This window comes from Notolepis coatsorum, assembly GCF_963971535.1.
Source record: "Notolepis coatsorum genome assembly, chromosome: 2".
Lineage (NCBI taxonomy): Eukaryota > Metazoa > Chordata > Actinopteri > Aulopiformes > Paralepididae > Notolepis > Notolepis coatsorum.
The window spans coordinates 144032247-144052246 of record NC_140166.1 but is presented as its reverse complement, the minus strand read 5'-3'; the positions used below and the strand labels follow the sequence as shown (position 1 = coordinate 144052246).

At 46.3% G+C, this 20000-nt stretch overlaps 1 protein-coding gene across 1 annotated transcript in view; it reads right to left on the bottom strand.

Annotated features, from left to right (window-relative positions):
• mtcl3 (MTCL family member 3) overlaps positions 1-18306 on the bottom strand; it is a gene marked incomplete at its 3' end in the record, with an annotated part of 41444 nt that extends 23138 nt beyond the window's left edge. Inside the window, exons 1-3 of the mRNA XM_084307640.1 lie at positions 18234-18306; positions 11108-11332; positions 4550-4708 (exon numbers count right to left, since the gene is read on the bottom strand). Of these exons, the coding sequence (XP_084163766.1) occupies positions 4550-4708; positions 11108-11317 (369 nt within the window). The 5' untranslated portion in view covers positions 11318-11332; positions 18234-18306. The remainder of the gene's footprint in view (positions 1-4549; positions 4709-11107; positions 11333-18233) is intronic.
• Positions 18307-20000: the final 1694 nt, after the last annotated feature.

Sequence of the window (20000 nt, the reverse complement as noted above, 5' to 3'; positions counted from 1 at the left end):
GGTATGTGAGCACTCTCCTGCCTGACTCCACTAGTGACTCCAGCATTCAAGGACACCAGAGTAAGATTGTAGTTCCAATATTGGTTCGTGGAGTGAGGTGCAATGCATTGCTGGACACAGGAGCTACATACACCCTGCTGCAAGAGCCTCTCTGGACACACATAAAGAAACCTCAGGAATTCTTGACATCAAGTCCAGAGCAATCATTCCTCCTGGCAGATGGAAAAGTTCATCCTGCTTGGGGGCGGGCTAAACTTTGTTTTGAGTTGCATGAGGACTTATGGCTGATGGATGCCTATGTTATGAGCAAAGAACACTTGGCCTTGCCAGTTGTTTTAGGGCTTGACTTCCTGTTTAAGACGGGAATCCAACTTGATTTTAAGTCGGGGACATATGGGATTAGGCATGAAGGGAAACTCCAGTTCCATCGCTTTCTTCAAGAGGAGGTAGGATGGGAGGGTCACTGGGATGAAAGGAGGAAGCCCTTGGTGGGGCTGTACTTAGCAGCGCCCCCTATAGCCCAGCAAGAAGTCAATCTCCAAGTACTTGTCAGCAAGGCTAACGTGGATCAGTCCACCAAGGAAGCCCTACATCACCTTCTACTCCAGTGGCCAAAGGTCTGTTCAGAGCAGCTTGGGCAAACAGAGGTGGTGACACACACCATCCAAACGACAGATGAGCAGCCAGTTAGAAAAAAAGCATATCGGGTCTCACCGAAGAAAAAGGCTGTTGTGGATAGGGAAGTGAAGTCCATGCTTGAAAAAGGAATTATCCAACCTTCCAAGTCTCCCTGGGCTGCGCCCATGGTAATCGTTAAGAAAAAGGATGGAGGTGATTGCCCCTGTGTGGACTATAGGGGTCTCAACTTCAAGACCCATCTTGACGCCTACCCTATGCCAGACATTCATGAAATCTTGGAATCGCTAAATGGTGCAAAGGTGTTCAGCACCTTAGACCTCAAAAGTGGCTCCTGGCAGGTGAGGATGGATCCAGCCAGTCAGCAGAAAACTGCCTTTGTGACCCATGCCGGACTCTTTGAATTTAGAGTCATGCTTTTTGGCTTGAAGAATGCTGCTGCTACATTTCAGCACTTAATGGAAGTGGTGCTAGCCGATCTTAAGGGAGTCAAGTGCTTTGTTTACATAGATGACATTATAGTCTATTCAAAATCTGAAGCACAGCACCTTCAGGATCTGGCTGATGTTTTTCTCCGCCTGCAGAAGGCAAACCTCATCTTGAACCTCAAGAAGTGCAACTTAATGCAACACCGCTTGCAGTTCCTTGGACACATTGTGACTAGTGAGAGAATTGTCACTGACAACCAAAAGGTTGAGGCAATCCAGGCCTTTCCTACTCCCAGGGCACTACCGGAGGTCGCACGTTTTCTGGGAATGGTGGGCTGGTACCATAGGTTCATTCCTAGGTTTGCAGAACGGTCTGCAGCCCTTAATGCCCTGAAAAAGAAAGATGTAAAATGGCAATGGACACCAGAGTGCCAAGGCGCATTCGAGGACCTCAAGGCAGCACTCCAGTCAGCTCCTATCTTGCAACAGCCAGACTACAGCCTGCCATTCACACTGCAGACCGATGCTAGTGGGATTGGCTTAGGAGTCGTACTGACCCAGCAGAGAGACGGACAGGACCATGTTCTTGCTTTTGCCTCAAGATTGTTGAAGCCAGCTGAAATCAACTATTCTGTCGCAGAGCGAGAATGTCTTGCTGTTGTATGGGCCGTGGAGAAGTGGCGGGCCTTGATCGAGGGTCAACGGTTTGAAGTAATTACTAACCACACTGCCCTTGTTTGGGCTTTCAACAACCCCAAACCCACATCAAGGCTCATCAGATGGACCATTCGGCTTCAGGATTTAGATTTCCAGGTGGTATATCAGAAGGGAAAATTGAACATGGTACCTGATGCTTTGTCACGGGCATTCACAACCCCAGACTCCATCGCCACCCTGATGTAAACCAGACGAAAGTCTTTCTCTGGTCTGCATCCCCTTAACAATTGTGTGTATTGAGCCGTACTGTATTGTACCCATTCTGCAATCTGTTAATAAAGTTTTCAATCAATCAATCAATCAAGGGGGTAGGAATACATACGTTTACACTTCATTCTATAGTCCTGCTTGTTTGTTTTTTAATCTGTTTATTACTTGTTTTTTATTATTATTTATTTTCAATTTATGTTCGAAATAAATAAACACATTCATTCAAGATATTGTGAGTCTGGCCCCTCGCGGATCTCGCAGCTGTGCCCGCACAGTGCAATACTCCAATTCAGCCATTGGCAATTCAGCCATTGGGTGGGTGGCGCTGCTGAGCGGCCCTCACAGCGCGGCCGTCAGCGCGCAGCCCTGAGAGCGCCGCTGGCTCTGCGGCTCTGCAGCTGCATGCTTCTCCGGGAGTAATCTGGCGCACCATGTAAAAAGTCGCACGCCTGACATATCAGCATGTAACTCGAGAACCAAGGCATGGCATTCGAACGGCAACGAATATCGCTTTAATTTGGTAATTTATATGTTCAGCGAAAAATGCAGTCCCGAGCCTTCAGATGCTCATGAAACTGAAACTGAAACTGAAAAACAATGAAACCCCGGACATTTCCATGAATTTATAAACCCCCCCCCCCGGACGCCCCGGACAGGGCGTGAAAAGAGGACATGTCCGGGCAAAAAAGGACGTTTGGTCACCCTACCATAAACCGAGGACAGTTCAGCTGCAGTCGTGCTTCCCAGTGAATTACTTTTATTCTTTTCCTTTTTGAAGATGTGGATCAACCCAGGACTTATCACCTTTTGGACACTCAAAGGTTTGAGTGTTGTTGGACACTACTAGCTCTACCATGCAGGGCTGCATGGTCTGGTAGGCCTGAACATTTATGTTGGTGCTAATGGACTGTAAAGCTGACAGGACTGTTCTTATTGGTTTGATATGATTTTGTTGTACAATATGTTGCTATGGGATGCCCCATTTAGTTTGATCCTCCTTTTGTTTAATATAACACTTTGAATTTAACACTGTTCCAGTACTCTCATTCTTTATTGCTGAACAGGTTTGTTTATTATTTCAAGCTTGTTACAATGGTATGGTATGGAATGGTAGGGTAGGGTATGTTATGGTGTGGTATGGTATGGTATGGTATGTTATGGAATGGTATGGTATGTTATGTTATGGTATGTTATGGTATGTTATGTTATGTTATGGAGAACCACCACCAGGAGACAGACCACCACAGCATCTGTCTCAGTCCCAAATGGGCTCATCAAGAATGATCAATTATAGGGCATCTATTTTTACCAGTAGCCTGGGGCTCAAACATGAACATCAGGGTCTGAGAATACAGTAGCGCCCTGGGTACACGCACGCACACACACACACACACACGCACACACACACACACCTAAACACTAAGACACTCTTTCTTGCTAACCTAGACTGTATGTCTGTTTTTTGCATAATTTAGATCTGAAATTAGGGCAGACATTTTGTCACTGTATTATGTCATATTCTGACAAAACAAAATGTCTCTCTTCCACTGTCTGTATGTCTATCTGTGTGTGTGTGTCTCTCTCTCTCTCCCCACCCTCTCTCTCTCTCTCTCTCTCTCTCTCTCTCTCTCTCTCTCTCTCTCTCTCTCTCTCTCTCTCTCTCTCTCTCTCTCTCTCTCTCTCTCTCTCTCTCTCTCGCTCCCGCCTACCTCCGGTCAATGGTCTCTAACTACACACCCTCAAGACCCCTACGCTCTGCATCTTCTGGCCGCCTCAGACCTACTCCTATCCAAGCTCCGGGGGGGTCATCAAAGAGAAGCCGCCTATTCTCAGTCCTTGCCCCACAATGGTGGAATGAACTACCCACCCCAGTTAGGACAGCCGAAACCCGTCCAATCTTTCGCCGTTGACTAAAGATGCACTTCTTCAACCATTATCTGAAAAAAAAATAAAAATAAAAAAAAATCTAACCCTAACTAACCTTACTGTCATGCACTTGTCCTAATAAACTAACCTACACTGTAGCACTCAACACTTTGATGAACATTGTTACTCAGCTGATAGAGTTGTGCCCTTCCTGATGACTTGTCGTACAGAACTTGTAAGTCGCTTTGGATAAAAGCGTCAGCTAAATGACTAAATGTAAATGTCTCTCCCCCCCCTCTCTCTCTCTCTCTCCCCCACTCTCTCTCTCCCCCCCCTCTCTCTCTCTCTCCCCCCCTCTCTCTCTCTCCCCCCTCTCTCTGCTCTCTCTCCCTCTCTCTCTCTCTCTCTCTTCCCCCCCTCTCTATCTGCTCTCTCTCCCCCCCCTCTCTCTCTCTCTCTCCCCCCCTCTCTCTCTCTCCCCCCTCTCTCTGCTCTCTCTCTCTCTCCCCCCTCTCTCTCTCTGCTCTCTCCCCCCCTCTCTCTCTATCTCCCCCCCCTCTCTCTCTCTCCCCCCCTCCTCTCTCTCTCTCCTCAACTCCTTGTTCCTGTCCTGCTCGTTCTGCAGGGCCTGCTTGGTGATCTCTCTCCCCCCCCTCTCTCTCTCCCCCCCCCCCTCTCTCCCCCCCACTCACCTCCTTGTTCCTGTCCTGTTCGTTCTGCAGGGCCTGCTTGGTTATCTCCACCTGGATCAGTTTCTGTCTCAGCTTCTCGTTCTCCTCCTCGGTCCTCGTCCGCTTCTCCTCCACGTTCTCCAGCTCGTGGTGCAGACGCACCGACACGTCCTTCGCCACCTGGGGGCAGCAGAGAGAGAGTGTCACACCTGTTCCACACAATGTGAAAATCCGCCTCAAATATATACCTAGGTAAATGGAATATTGCTCCACTTCTACAAGGGCTATTTGCATATTCTTGGTATCTAGGTACATCTATGGACCTCAGGGAATGTATTCACAGTGTCAGAAATATTGTGTCTATTACTAGGCTTGCTTAAATTGTGATGAAACAAAGGAGAATATGAATTATGATTTTTCTTTGCATTTTTGACAGTGAATAACACCATGATAATAATGACCAAACTTAGAAGACTGCCACTGATCTCGTTCAGTACCCTCTTGAGATCATGTGTACAAAAAAAAACGAAGTAAATTAATAAAGGGAAGATGATTAAACCGAAGGTTCTGTAGATACAGTACTGAATTCTCCCATCCGGACCAATGCAATTTGAAATATTATTATAGAATATAGAATATGATGCTTATACATTACCTTATTATAGCCAATTCGCACATTTATATATATATACATATATTATCTTTCAAATGCCCGAGTTCAATTTGGATTTAGTATCACCAGGCATGCATAAGAACAGATAATGAAATCTACTGTAATCTAGTGTACTTTTTAATTTTCCCCACAGTGCAACCGTTTTGAAACTAGTTTCAGATCTAATTGTTCCTACATGCTAACAATAGGGAGGAGAAACTAACTGCGTTTCAATATTTGTCAAAAACGTTACCTTTTGTGGCTTATTATCGCGAATCATAACAGTTATTGATATGATTCATTCAGAACGCTGAACTTTGAACCCCCACAGTGTCTGACAGGAAGTGTAGTTCTGAAAAATTCCAACGCTGGTCGACAGCTATGCATGACCTCTACAAAATGGCGGCAAAAAGCCTACAATTCCCATGGTTCAAAATGTCCATTTCCGTTTCCGTCTTGGAATAGACTTCAGAAAATCGAAAACTTAAAACTATCTAATGGCACTTTTAACTTATTGCTAAACTAACGTATTGATGATAATATACATTCTACATGCTTTTGTGACATGTTAGTGATGTTAATACTTGAAAACGTTTGACAAGAAAATCGCAACTTATATGCAATATTAAAAAATATATGGATTTATGACCAGATGTCATTTTTTGGGTCGGTACCGACCCCGTGGGGTGGAACAGGTACATTTATATCTATGGTTACATTTAACATCTAACCCTTTTATCCAAAGCCACTTACAAGTTCTGTGCAACAGGTCAGCAGGAAGGGTACAACTCTGGCAGCTAAAGGTCAGTGACATTGTTTGTCAAATAGTGTTGAACTTGAGTGCTACAGTCTTGAGTGCATAGTAGTAGAGACATGTTAGCATAGTAGGTAGTAGTATAGAGATATTAGCATAGTAGGTAGTAGTATAGACATGTTAGCATATTAGGTAGTAGTAGAGAGTAGACATATTAGCATAGTAGGTAGTAGTATAGACATATTAGCATATTAGGTAGTAGTAGAGACATATTCGCATAGTAGGTAGTAGTATAGACATATTAGTATAGTAGGTAGTAGTATAGACATATTAGCATATTAGGTAGTAGTATAGACATATTAGCATAGTAGGTAGTAGTATAGACATATTAGCATAGTAGGTAGTAGTATAGACATATTAGCATATTAGGTAGTAGTATAGACATATTAGCATAGTAGGTAGTAGTATAGACATATTAGCATAGTAGCTAGTAGTATAGACATATTAGCATAGTAGGTAGTAGAGACATATTAGCATAGTAGGTATTAGTATAGACATATTAGCATATTAGGTAGTAGTATAGACATATTAGCATATTAGGTAGTAGTATAGACATATTAGCATATTAGGTAGTAGTATAGACATATTATCATAGTAGGTAGTAGTATAGACATATTAGTAGGGATGTTGGATATTGGCTTTTTTACAGATATCCGATATACCGATATTGTCCAACTCTTAATTTCCGATACTGATATAAAAAAACGGAATCATTTCATGTAATTAACATATCTCTTGTCGTGGAATTAACACAACATTATGCATACTTTTAACAATAAATTAAATAAGAATTTGTTCTTACTTGCTTCCCTGGGTAAATAAAGGTTAAATAAATGTAAACTAAATAAATAAATACATTTAAAAAAAATATTTAAAACCGATTCCGATAATTTCAGATATTACATTTTAATGCCATAAAATAATAATAATAATATCGAGCATCCCTACATATTAGCATTAGGTAGTAGTAGTAGACATATAAGCATGATAGGTAGTAATATAGACATATTTGCATAATAGGTAGTAGTATAGGAATAGTAACACAGTGGTAAGGTACATAATAGTAAAAGACAGTGAGAAGGTTAGTGTTTTTTTAGTAAATTAATTAATTAATAGATTAAGAAAAAGAGATAGAGTGTGTGTGTGTGTATTTTGGGTGGTCCCTGCTGTTCTGTCCTAAATTTGATTGAATTCAATTCAATTTAATGAAGCGATAGTTTTAGAGTCTGGTCTGGTCATATACCAGATAAAGAAAACTGGATAAAGATTTTCATTAAGGTTTTGATGTGTCAATTGTATACCATTCAAGCTACAGATGTTCTTTCGGTATGTCAGTCAAAGGGATACATTTTATGGTTCAGCACCTTGGAGAGCGCACTGGGATACATTTTATGGTTCAGCACCTTGGAGAGCGCACTGGGATACATTTTATGGTTCAGCACCTTGGAGAGCGCACTGGGATACATTTTAGGCTTCAGCACCTTGGAGAGCGCGCTGGGATAAATTTTATGGTTCAGCACCTTGGAGAGCGCGCTGGGATACATTTTATGGTTCAGCACCTTGGAGAGCGCGCTGGGATACATTTTATGGTTCAGCACCTTGGAGAGCGCGCTGGGATACATTTTATGGTTCAGCACCTTGGAGAGCGCACTGGGATACATTTTATGGTTCAGCACCTTGGAGAGCGCGCTGGGATACATTTTAGGGTTCAGCACCATGGAGAGCGCGCTGGGATTCATTTTATGGTTCAGCACCTTGGAGAGCGCGCTGGGATACATTTTAGGGTTCAGCACCTTGGAGAGCGCGCTGGGATTCATTTTAGGGTTCAGCACCTTGGAGAGCGCGCTAGGATTCATTTTATGGTTCAGCACCTTGGAGAGCGCGCTGGGATTAATTTTATTGTTCAGCACCTTGAAGAGCGCGCTGGGATACATTTTATGGTTCAGCACCTTGGAGAGCGCGCTGGGATTCATTTTATGGTTCAGCACCTTGGAGAGCGTGCTGGGATATATTTTATTGTTCAGCACCTTGGAGAGCGCGCTGGGATTCATTTTAGGGTTCAGCACCTTGGAGAGCGCGCTGGGATTCATTTTATGGTTCAGCACCTTGGAGAGCGCGCTGGGATTCATTTTATGGTTCAGCACCATGGAGAGCGCGCTGGGATTCATTTTAGGGTTCAGCACCATGGAGAGCGCGCTGGGATTCATTTTAGGGTTCAGCACCATGGAGAGCGCACTGGGATTCATTTTAGGGTTCAGCACCTTGGAGAGCGTGCTGGGATACATTTAATTGTTTATGGTTCTGTTTATGGTTTCAAATAGGACTCTGGGGCTGCATTTACTATCCCTTATTAGGTTGGAGAAATAGTTTGCTCTAGCATCTATGACCATTTTATTATATTTGGCAAGCATGTCTTTCAAATGTTGGTAATGGACAGTTAAATTGGTTGCATGCCATAGTCTCTCAGTTCTTCTACAAAGTCTTTTAAAAACACGTATATCCTCATTGATCCATGGGGTGGGGTTTTCCTTGGGTGCTTTCCGTGTTTTAAAAGGAGCAACATCATTTAAAATGTTATTGCACAAGTGTACAAAATTTTGTACCAGAGTGTCACAATCCAAGGCAGGTGCTAATATATTGGACAAATCGGACCCTAAAAATATATGTGAGAATGTGTCCACTGTCTGGTTGTTGATCGTGCGTCTACGCAAAACACGCTTAGGAATGGATTCAATCGTCAGAGGAATGTCAAATATCACACACTTATGGTCGGATATTGCCAGATCTTCTAAATAACAATTATTAATATTTATTCCCAGAGTAAAAACCAGATCCAATATATGGCCTTTGTTGTGCGTAGGCTCTGTGACATGTTGCGTAAAATTAAAATATTCTGTCATGTTTAAAAACGCAGCAGCAAATGAGTCCGATAGGTCATCAATATGCATGTTAAAATCACCCATTATAATGATTTGTTCATGCCTATAAACAGTGGAGAGAAACTCAGAGAACTCAGATAGAAATAGGCTATTATGTATTATGGGCGTGAGAACAGACTGAACAGCCACCAGGGGGCGTGAGAACAGACTGAACAGCCACCAGGGGGCGTGAGAACAGACTGAACAGCCACCAGGGGGCGTGAGAACAGACTGAACAGCCACCAGGGGGCATGAGAACAGACTGAACAGCCACCAGGGGGCGTGAGAACACACTGAACAGCAGGGGGCATGAGAACAGACTGAACAGCCACCAGGGGGCGTGAGAACACACTGAACAACAGGGGGCGTGAGAACACACTGAACAGCCACCAGGGGGCGTGAGAACACACTGAACAGCCACCAGGGGGCGTGAGAACACACTGAACAACAGGGGGCGTGAGAACACACTGAACAGCCACCAGGGGGCGTGAGAACACACTGAACAGCCACCAGGGGGCGTGAGAACAGACTGAACAGCCACCAGGGGGCGTGAGAACAGACTGAACACCAGGGGGCGTGAGAACACACTGAACACCAGGGGGCGTGAGAACACACTGAACACCAGGGGGCGTGAGAACACACTGAACACCAGGGGGCGTGAGAACAGACTGAACACCAGGGGCGTGAGAACAGACTGAACACCAGGGGGCGTGAGAACAGACTGAACACCAGGGGCGTGAGAACAGACTGAACACCAGGGGCGTGAGAACACACTGAACAGACTGAACAGCCAGGCTGCAGCAGGGGGGGGGGGGGGGGGTTCGCCGGGAATCAAATTAATTACATTTCCTGATGATTATAGATTTTTTTCCTCTGTCAAAAAACATCTGTGACTAAAGCCCTGGAAGCTGAGCCCCTCAGAGCCATGGTAATAAATGCTCTCTGTAGCCGCTCAGAGCCATGGTTATAAATGCTCTCTGTAGCCGCTCAGAGCCATGGTAATAAATAAATGCTGTCTGTCTGGACACACTCAGAGCCATGGTTATAAATGCTCTCTGTAGCCTCTCAGAGCCATGGTAATAAATGCTGTCTGGACACACTCAGAGCCATGGTAATACATGCTCTCTGCCACTCAGAGCCATGGTAATAAATGCTCTCTGGTGCCACTCAGAGCCATGGTAATACATGCTCTCTGCCACTCAGATCCATGGTAATACATGCTCTCTGCCACTCAGATCCATGGTAATAAATGCTCTCTGCCACTCAGATCCATGGTAATAAATGCTCTCTGGTGCCACTCAGAGCCAAGGTAATAAATGCTCTCTGGTGCCACTCAGAGCCATGGTAATAAATGCTCTCTGGTGCCACTCAGAGCCATGGTAATAAATGCTCTCTGGACACAATAAAGTACCATACCCCAGACCAAGAACCATAATATAACTCTGTGTTTATTTTATCTTGTTTTTCATGTTCATGGATTTAAACTGATATATCACATGCACACGACAAGTGGTTCAGCCTGCCTTCACTGTCAAGTTTGAACCCTTTTACTGCCACACTACAGAAGGTTAACCCTTTACTATCACACTACCGATGGTGAAAGGGTTGAACTGTGGATACCAAACAGAGAAGGTAAAGATGACTTTGAACTGTTTGACAGTAATCCAGAACTATGTTATTGCACTGTAAAAGAAATATTTTTTATCTATTCTATTCTACAATTTTATTGCACTGCACTTTTGCACTATTTTACTCTCTCCTCTCCTCTCCTCTCCTCTCTCTCCTCCCTCTCCCCTCCTCTCCTCTCTCCTCCTCTTCTCTCCTCTCCTTTCCTCTCCTCTCCTCTCTCCTCTCCTCTTCTCTCCTCTCTCTCCTCCCTCTCCTCTCCTCTCTCATCCTCTCCTCTCCTCTCCTCTCTCTCCTCCCTCTCCTCTCCTCTCTCCTCCTCTTCTCTCCTCTCCTCTCCTTTCCTCTCCTCTCCTCTCCTCTCTCCTCTTCTCTCCTCTTCTCTCCTCTTCTCTCCTCTTCTCTTCTCTCCTCTCCTCTCTCTCCTCCCTCTCCTCTCCTCTCCTCTCTCTCCTCCCTCTCCTCTCCTCTCTCCTCCCCTTCTCTCCTCTCCTCTCCTTTCCTCTCCTCTCTCCTCTCCTCTCCTCTCCTCCGCTCCTCTCCTCTCCGCCCCCCCCCCAGACGGTTACCTTGAGGTCTTGCTCCAGGCTCCGCAGCAGTTCCCCGTCCACCTCCCCCGTCTCAGCGAAGCGGAGCTTCTTGCGCTCGGCCTTCCTCAGCCGGTACTGGAGGATCCGGCAGTTCTTGTTGGCCCGCTCCAGCTCGCGCCGGATGTCCTGCAGCTGACACGCATCCTCCTCGTAGAATGTGTCACGCATCTCGTCCATCTCTGCGCGCATCTCCTCGATTTCCGTCTAACGAAGAGGGGAGAAAGGACGAGGACGAGAGGACAACATCCATTTAACCCTTTCACTACCACACTACAGAAGGTTAACCCTTTCAGTACTAACCTTCTGTAGTGTGGTAGTGAAAGGGTTAACCTTCTGTAGTGTGGTAGTGAAAGGTTAACCGTATGTAGTGTGGTAGTGAAAGGGTTAACCTTCTGTAGTGTGGTAGTGAAAGGTTAACCTTCTGTAGTGTGGTAGTGAAAGGTTAACCTTCTGTAGTGTGGTAGTGAAAGGTTAACCTTCTGTATTGTGGTAGTGAAAGGGTTAACCTTCTGTAGTGTGTTAGTGAAAGGGTTAACCTTCTGTAGTGTGGTAGTGAAAGGTTAACCTTCTGTAGTGTGGTAGTGAAAGGGTTAACCTTCTGTATTGTGGTAGTGAAAGGTTAACCTTCTGTATTGTGGTAGTGAAAGGGTTAACCGTATGTAGTGTGGTGGTGAAAGGTTAACCTTCTGTAGTGTGGTAGTGATAGGGTTAACCTTCTGTATTGTGGTAGTGAAAGGTTAACCTTCTGTATTGTGGTAGTGAAAGGGTTAACCGTCTGTAGGCCTGCCGCGATAAGCAATAAATCGATTAATTGCCGCGATAATTAAAATGAATGCAATGATTTTGACGGGCGCGATTAATTGCTATTTGCGCGTTTGTTTTAATGAGGCGGACCCAGTGCCCCTTGTCAGTCACAATGTGTCTATTCTACTAGCATTAACGTTACTCATACAAACAGAGTAAACACAGTTTTCAATCAATCAATCAATAACAACATTAACGAGACCCTCATTGTGTCTATTCTGCTAACGCTAACGTTACCTCTGTGTCTATTCTACAAGCGTTAACGTTAGCTAGGCTGTCTATGCTAACGTTAACGAGCATTAGGCTAACAAGCTGTAACGTTACCAGTCGCGTCTATTTGCTAACGTTAGCATTAGGTAATAACCGGTTTAAAATGGATGGTGATTACCTCACGTTGTGTCTATTCTACTAGCATTAACGTTACTCATACAAACAATCAATAGCGAGTTATATTGATCACGCTATGTACGATAGCCATGCTAAAACGCTAGCACAACATTAGCACCTAACCTAACAACAAGCCTTAACAAGTCAGCGATCTTTTTGCGAGACTAAACTCTCCGCTCGGTGGCAAATTGTGTTGATGTCGGTTTTGTTTAATCAATAAATGAGGCAGAATACACAGTGACTGTATCCTTTGTTTATTGCACTTGTGCCTGCTGCAAACATAATGATTATGAAATCCTAGAGACGCGTCTCTATTCAGTGGTCTGCAGTGTTTCACGTGACTTTTCTGGTACCCAAAAAGTACCTGATAAAATCACAACAATACTTCCGGTCCGGTCGGTGGGCTTCAAAATAAAAGTCTTAAACACCGGAAAAGACGGAGCGGTGGGCTTCAAAATAAAAGTTTTGGGAAATAAATTTCTCCAAAAAAAAAATTCTCTAACCGGTCGCAATAATATCGCTTATCGCGATATTTTCGGGGGCAATTAATCGCCCAGCAAAATGTGTTATCGTGGCAGGCCTAACCGTCTGTAGTGTGGTGGTGAAAGGTTAACCTTCTGTAGTGTGGTAGTGAAAGGTTAACCGTCTGTAGTGTGGTAGTGAAAGGTTAACCTTCTGTAGTGGTAGTGAAAGGGTTAACCGTCTGTAGTGTGGTAGTGAAAGGGTTAAGGCCCTCCCATGGTCGAGCGGACTGTACGCGGACTGGACTCCGCGGAGGTCCGCTGGACTCTTTGAGCTTTCATCATAGTCGAGCGGACCTCCGTGGACCTCCGCAGACCAATTTTCTACATGTCTCGCGCCAGTTTACACAATTTTCCCCACGCTGTTCAATTTCTGTCACGTTATCCGATGTAAAAATAAAGAGTATGTTATCTCCGTTTCCAATATTTCGATAATAAAACGGGCAGTTTTACACACTTGAATAACAGGTATATAGGCAGCCAGGTGCAATGTACCGTATAGGCTTGAGGTGGACAGCACGTGGTGCTGAAATGACAAACAAGCATTGCATGAAATAAAAACACCAGTTTTATTTCAAAATATTGGAAACGGAGATAACGTTCTATGTTATCTCTAATATTTCGAAATAAAACTGGCAGTTTTACACACTTCATTTAGAAAAGCCAATCAAACATCTCAAGCCCTACTCTCACTTGGCACGGAGCGAGTGGTCAGAGTAAAATGCAGATCGGCGTCACATTAAATGCAGTTCAATGTCAACCAAATCACAGAGCAGCCTTTTATGTGACACCAAGTGAGCGGCGCGGACGTCCGCGCATTAGAAAATTGGAGCTTCACACTTGGAGTCCGCTTTGAGTCCGCTTTGAGTCCACTTTGAGTCCACGCGAGTCCGCTCCGTGTACGGTCCGCTCGACTATGGGAGCACCTTTAACCTTCTGTAGTGTGGTTGTGAAAGGGTTACCCCGTTGTCATGTGGTAGTGAAAGGGTTAACCTTATGTAGTGTGGTAGTGAAAGGGTTAACCGTCTGTAGTATGGTAGTGAAAGGGTCAACCTTCTGCAGTGTGGTAGTGAAAGGGTTAACCCATTGTCGTGTGGTAGTGAAAGGGTTAACCGTCTGTAGTGTGGTAGTGAAAGGTTAACCTTCTGTAGTGTGGTAGTGGAAGTCGAGGCAGAGAAGGCTGACATGATTGGCAGACGTCATGAACGTGCTGGGGCACACTCAACCGGGTAACCCGGGAGTTGAATCTGCTCCAACACACCAGGGAATCAACCACCCTCTCTGTACAGACGGTGGTTGTTCCTATAACCCCTCAAGAAAAAACTCCAAAACACACCTGCAGGTATACACTGGCTATACCGCAGTACAAGTGTTTCAGTTTTCAAAAAAGGGTTAACCCAGGCCTACGGTATCAACGAAACTTTACTTCGGACCGGGCCCGGCGGCACGGGAAGCACAGGGTTACCAGAGGAGGTCCAAGACCACCCCAACAGCCCCCTCTTCTGAATGTACTGTCTTGTCCTGCTGTGCCTTTTTATATTTTTGTATTTGTGTATTTTATATTAGGACATTGATTTTAAGCTCTGATTGTACAGCACTTTGGTTGGCTCTTGGGCTTTTAAACGTGCTATATAAATAAATTACTTGACTTGACTCTTCGCCACGCGTGAGAGAGGAGCGAAAATAATGGAGAACCAGCCCTAAGCACACCGCACTTGGTATTCCCAGGCGGTCTCCCAACCAAGTACTAACCAGGACCAAACCTGCGTAGCGTCCGAGATCGGACGAGATCGGGCATGTACAGGTTGGTATGGCCGTAAGCCATTACGATAGTGCAGAGTACAACATGTACCCAACAAAGGGTCTCCATAGTGCCTAACCCAGTGACACCCGGACCGACCCGGCATTTTCCCCCCCGAAAAAAGCACAAGTCCCTCAGGGTACCAGAACAGCAGATCTGCATCCCCGGCGGACAACGGGTTAACTGACCTGGACCAGCGCGACCAGACCAGTCCTGTGTCCTAACCACGCCGACATGCCCACTCCAGAAGAGGGGGTAGGTATGCGTGTCGATCTAAAACATAAAAAGAGGGCGCCACCCAGATGGTCCTATTTGGACCGTGCTCAGTGGCCCACCCCAAGGGCGTGAGACCCCTCTACCTATGTTCTGATCTATTCCGTTAACATCCCCCAGATATGAACGAGAATTCATCGAGACAACCTAGTAAACTGGCGCTCGGAAGAGACAAAACTCCATCCCAGTTGCCCTATAAAAACGCTGTTTTAACAAGCAACCAAGGCGCACTTAGCCCCTGTGTGATTCTTTAACAGAAACACACCGAGCCAGCACTATGTATGCGTCGAGACCCAAACACATCAATGGATAGTCTAACAAGACACCAAACATTGTTCCTCCAAGTCGCCTGGGAGAACGACACGGAGCCGTCGTGCTTCATGTTCCTTCCTCTTTTTATTCAAAAAAGAAAGAACACAGACTGACATGAATCCCACGTGACGCAGCTGAGGGTAATTTCTTTTTACATTTTTACATCCCACCATCCTCGCCATAGGGTGGAGACGGAAATCCCCAGAGAGACATCCCACGCGAGCTGTATAGATTGAAAAGAATATATTGCAACATTGAGCTATGTAATATTTGGGTTAGGGCTCTCCGAGGAGGAGGCACTGAACCAATACACACTCAATAATCGAATTGAATCGAATACACACACAATAGAGCAGAACTCCTTTTTGAAGTTCTACCCACCTTGACAATCTGAGGAGGAGGCTCTGAACTCTGAGGAGGGAAGGAGAGTCCTAACTCACAGAAGGCCTGAGGAGGAGCTTCGTGAGGAGGAGCTCTGACAACTCCCTGAAACAGATCCATCACATGGACCTGAACAACTCACGGAAGTCTTACCAACAGAGACGCGCACAGTGACGTACTCTATAGCGGGGGGATTTCTGCGGTGCACACGCCCAATCTTCCAGGGCGTGGGACCAGGAAACTCCCCCCCCCCCCCTCTTACCCTGTAACGTGCCGAACAGCAACGTGACAGGAACCTTGAAGGACAGGAGGTTTTAACCCCTGACCAATCAAAAAGGGAAGGAAAGGATTACCAGTTCACCCCTTTACGACCCCACACCCATGATACGATGTAATGACAAAAAAGAGCATTACACAGTCATAGTCAGCTACATGAAGTGTCTAACAGCTTCACACAGCTCATGTGCTAACCTGCTATCTGATTTTTACTAAGGAAAAAACACAGAATAGAGAGGGCCCCCTTAAGAGCCCCGGTACCAGACTTACACATGTGCTTCTGTGGCCAAACCTAACCCAGTTGTAGATCACAAGACACACACAACCCTTTATCACAACAAAAAATGGCAAGTACACTCTTGCTACAGAGGAACGCCGTTTTTCATAACGAGAGAATACAGAATCCTCGATTATGTATTGGCCACAGGCCTTGCTAAGCACACATGATAAGCGACCAAACTCTCAAGCGATTAGCACAACCCCAGCAATTTAAGCTAAGGGTTACATCGTATCCCCACAAACACAGTGACACAATATATTGTAAACAACATGTAACATGTCTGAGAGGAGGGTGGGGAAGCCCCAGGTCAGACGTCGTAGTCAGAGTGTTTAAGGCATGTTATAGTCACAGAAAACGTTCAACAGTGTAGCATTAAGCTAACAGCCGTTCGGCTGATAGCAACAAGCTAACGATTACTAGCCTGGTAAACACAGCGAGCTAACGCCGCAGCTAACAGCTGCGCAGCTAACAGCTGACTGGCTAACACAGTAGTCCACAAACTAGCACGCAAGCTAAGCAGCTATCACCTGAACTGTACACAATGACATAACAAGCCACACTGCAGACAGGCCGCTGTCCGAATCCCTCCCCTAACAGGGAAAAGAAAAAGAAAGTCAGAACACAGTTGTCAACGGTGATCCAGACATACAGCGGGGCCCTTTGAGCATGGAACTCCCGATAAAGAAGATCCTATGCCCACATTTCCTCGTTAGGGTATACTTTCATTTGTATATGAAAGATGGGGCCTGCACGGGAAAGAGAAGCATCCGCTCGAGAATCCTGGGATCACCAGGATCTAGTCGCGGCCCACTAGATTAACCATCATGGGCGTCAGACCAAGATCCTCCGACCGCCGTTTAAGCCGAGCAGACGACCCTAGACTGGAGTCGGCGTTTCGTAAATTGTTAGCTAACCCCCACAGCATCAACAACAACCAGAGCTCGCAAGTAAAACAGTACATACCCAACCTGGAAACAACCGCTTCTCACAACAGTCGGTGCGTCCTACAGTCCAGCTGTGTTGCTGGAGGGTAACCCCATCCAACCGCAGCAAGGAGGACTGTAGCTGGGAAGCATGTCAGCGGCGAGAGCTCCTAATACGAAAAAGCCGTTGAAGGTCGGAATGATCCAGACACTCCAGTAACAAAGACAATATCACCGTATTTTCTCGAAAAAAGTGAGAGAGAAAATAAAGATATGATGTCAACGTATCTCCTTGTTCTTCCTTTCCTCAGACTAAATATTTTTCTCCAGGTCAAGTGGGCATATAGCAGGCACTTCCTGTGGATGAAATTTGAGAAGGAGATGAGTGTGTGGCCCCACCCCTGCTTATGAAGGTAAGCGGATGGGGGTGTGGTCAGATGAATGCTGGCATGTAAAGGTACATGGTGGAATTTTTTATTCAGTGTATATACGCTGAAGCGAGATATATGCAGACAGGTGCTGAGCAAGCCATAACGACACAGAACCTTCTGTAGTATGGTAGTGAAAGGGTTAACTTTCTGTAGTGTGGTTGTGAAAGGGTTAACCCGTTGTCGTGTGGTAGTGAAAGGGTTAACCGTCTGTAGTGTGGTAGTGAAAGGGTTAACCCGTTGTCGTGTGGTAGTGAAAGGGTTAACCGTCTGTAGTGTGGTAGTGAAAGGGTTAACCTTCTGTAGTGTGGTAGTGAAAGGGTTAACCGTCTGTAGTGTGGTTGTGAAAGGGTTAACCCGTTGTCATTGGCAGTGAAAGGGTTAACCTGATGTATTGTCGCAGTTAAAGGGTTAACCCTTTGGTGCAGTAGTGTGGCAGTGAAAGGGTTAAACATCCATGGATTAGTCAAGAGACCCTATCAAATTGCCCCGCGTGGAACAAAACACCTACTAATTGTGTCCATGACATGAGCTTATTCAATAAGGGATCAAATGAGTTCCGCTCATAAAAGCCGTCATAATAATAATAACGATTAGCTCGCAGCATGCAGGCCACTACAGGTGCGACCATGACGCATACAGAACACACGAAGACAGAGAGCCTAATAATATGAATAATTCATATCAATATTAATAATAATAAAACATGCCGTTTTTACCTTCAGATCATCGTTCTCATCCTCCAGTTTCTCCACCTCCTCCTGCAGCAGCGGCTCGCCGCCGGGCTGGGGCAGGGCCGGCTCCGGTACCGCGGGGGGCTGCTCGGGGGAGAGCTCCGGTGGCGGGGATGCTGCCCTGGTGGACATCTTGCTGCTGCTCCCTCTCTTGCCCAGGCTCTTGTTCAGGTGGAACTGGATCAGCTCGGACTGCAGACAGCCCTCCTTCCAGAAGCCCGGCCCGCAGCCCACGCCGCCCTTAGAGCTCTTCTTGCCGCCTGCTGTCGTCGCCGCCGCCGCCGCGGCGCTGTCCGCCTCGCCTCCTCCTCCTCCTCCTCCTCCTCCTCCTCCTCCTCCTCCCCGCGCGGGGGTTTTGCTCTTCAGTTTGGGGGATTTGGACGTCGCGCAGGGCTGGTCAGAGACGACACGCGTCTGCTCCACTCTTGAAGAAGAGGAGGTAGAGGTAGAGGAGGAGGAGGAAGGCAGAGGCACGTCAGCAGCAGCAGCGCCGCCGCCGCCGCGCGTGTCCTCGGATGATGTATGACTACTTCCGCCGCCTCGTTCCGCCGCCGCCCTGCTCGGCGTCGGACTTTCAGCACCACTGGGCTGGACAGCGGCTCTGGGAGAGGCTCCGGCCTGCTGCCTGCTGGCTGTGGAGACGGGGGAGTGACCTCGGCTGCTCCTTCCTCCTCCTCCCCCTCCTCCCTGCTTTGACGTGGTGATGGGCTGCTTGGGCGAGGCGTTGCCCTTCTGTGTCGCTTTAGATCCGCCGTCTCTGCTGCCGGCCGGCGACGAGGAGCGTTGCTGCTGCTGCTGCTGCTGCTGCTGCTGCTGCTGCTTTCGACCGCTGCTATTGTCTGCAGGCTGTCGCGGCGGCGGCGGGGGCACGGCGTCAGTACTGGCGCCGCTAGCGGACGGGTTCATCATCGCGGTGTCATAGTAGGCGACCCAGCAGCATCAGTCACCCTCCTCCCGTTACACCCCTATACAGCAGCCGAACAAAGCGATTCATCATCACTATATATTCATTGAAAATGGGGGACCCCGATGTAAACAAGACAAACGTCTTTCCTCCCTGGTCTGCATCCCCTTAAAACCCTTTCACTGCCACACTACAGAAGGATAACCCTTTACTACTGATGGTAAAGGGTTAACCTTCTGTAGTGTGGCAGTGAAAGGGTTAACCGGCTGTTGTGTGGCAGTGAAAGGGTTAACCGTCTGTGTGTTGTAAAGCGATTCATAATCAATAGGCGTCTCCTCTGCAATAACAGCTTTTTCTTTTTTGTCGGTTTGGACTTCCTCCTGGTGGAAGTCTGTCGCTTTCTAAACAAACACACACAGTAAATAAATAAGAGACTGCGTTTCTTGGGGTGTTAGAATATAGGAATATAGACTTGCCATGATGCAACCGGATACAGGATTTCACTTACAGCATGTGTTATTAGTGTGAATAATTATAATAGTGTACCAAGAACCTGCAGGCTACGTGACCAACAGACTGTGGGCTATAGATCCACAAAGAAAGGATTGCACGGTGCTAGTTGCACCCTTACTTACAATTCATTATGAATTGAAAATGGGGGACCCTGATGTAAACAAGATGAACGTCTTTCTCTGGTCTGCATCCCCTTAACAATTGTGTGTATTGAGCCGTACTGTATTGTACCCATTCTGCAATCTGTTAATAAAGTTTCAATCAATCAAATTTGTGTGTGATCAGCTGCGGCTGAGGAGGTAATTAGGCGTCCTCTCATTTTGCATCCCTGCATG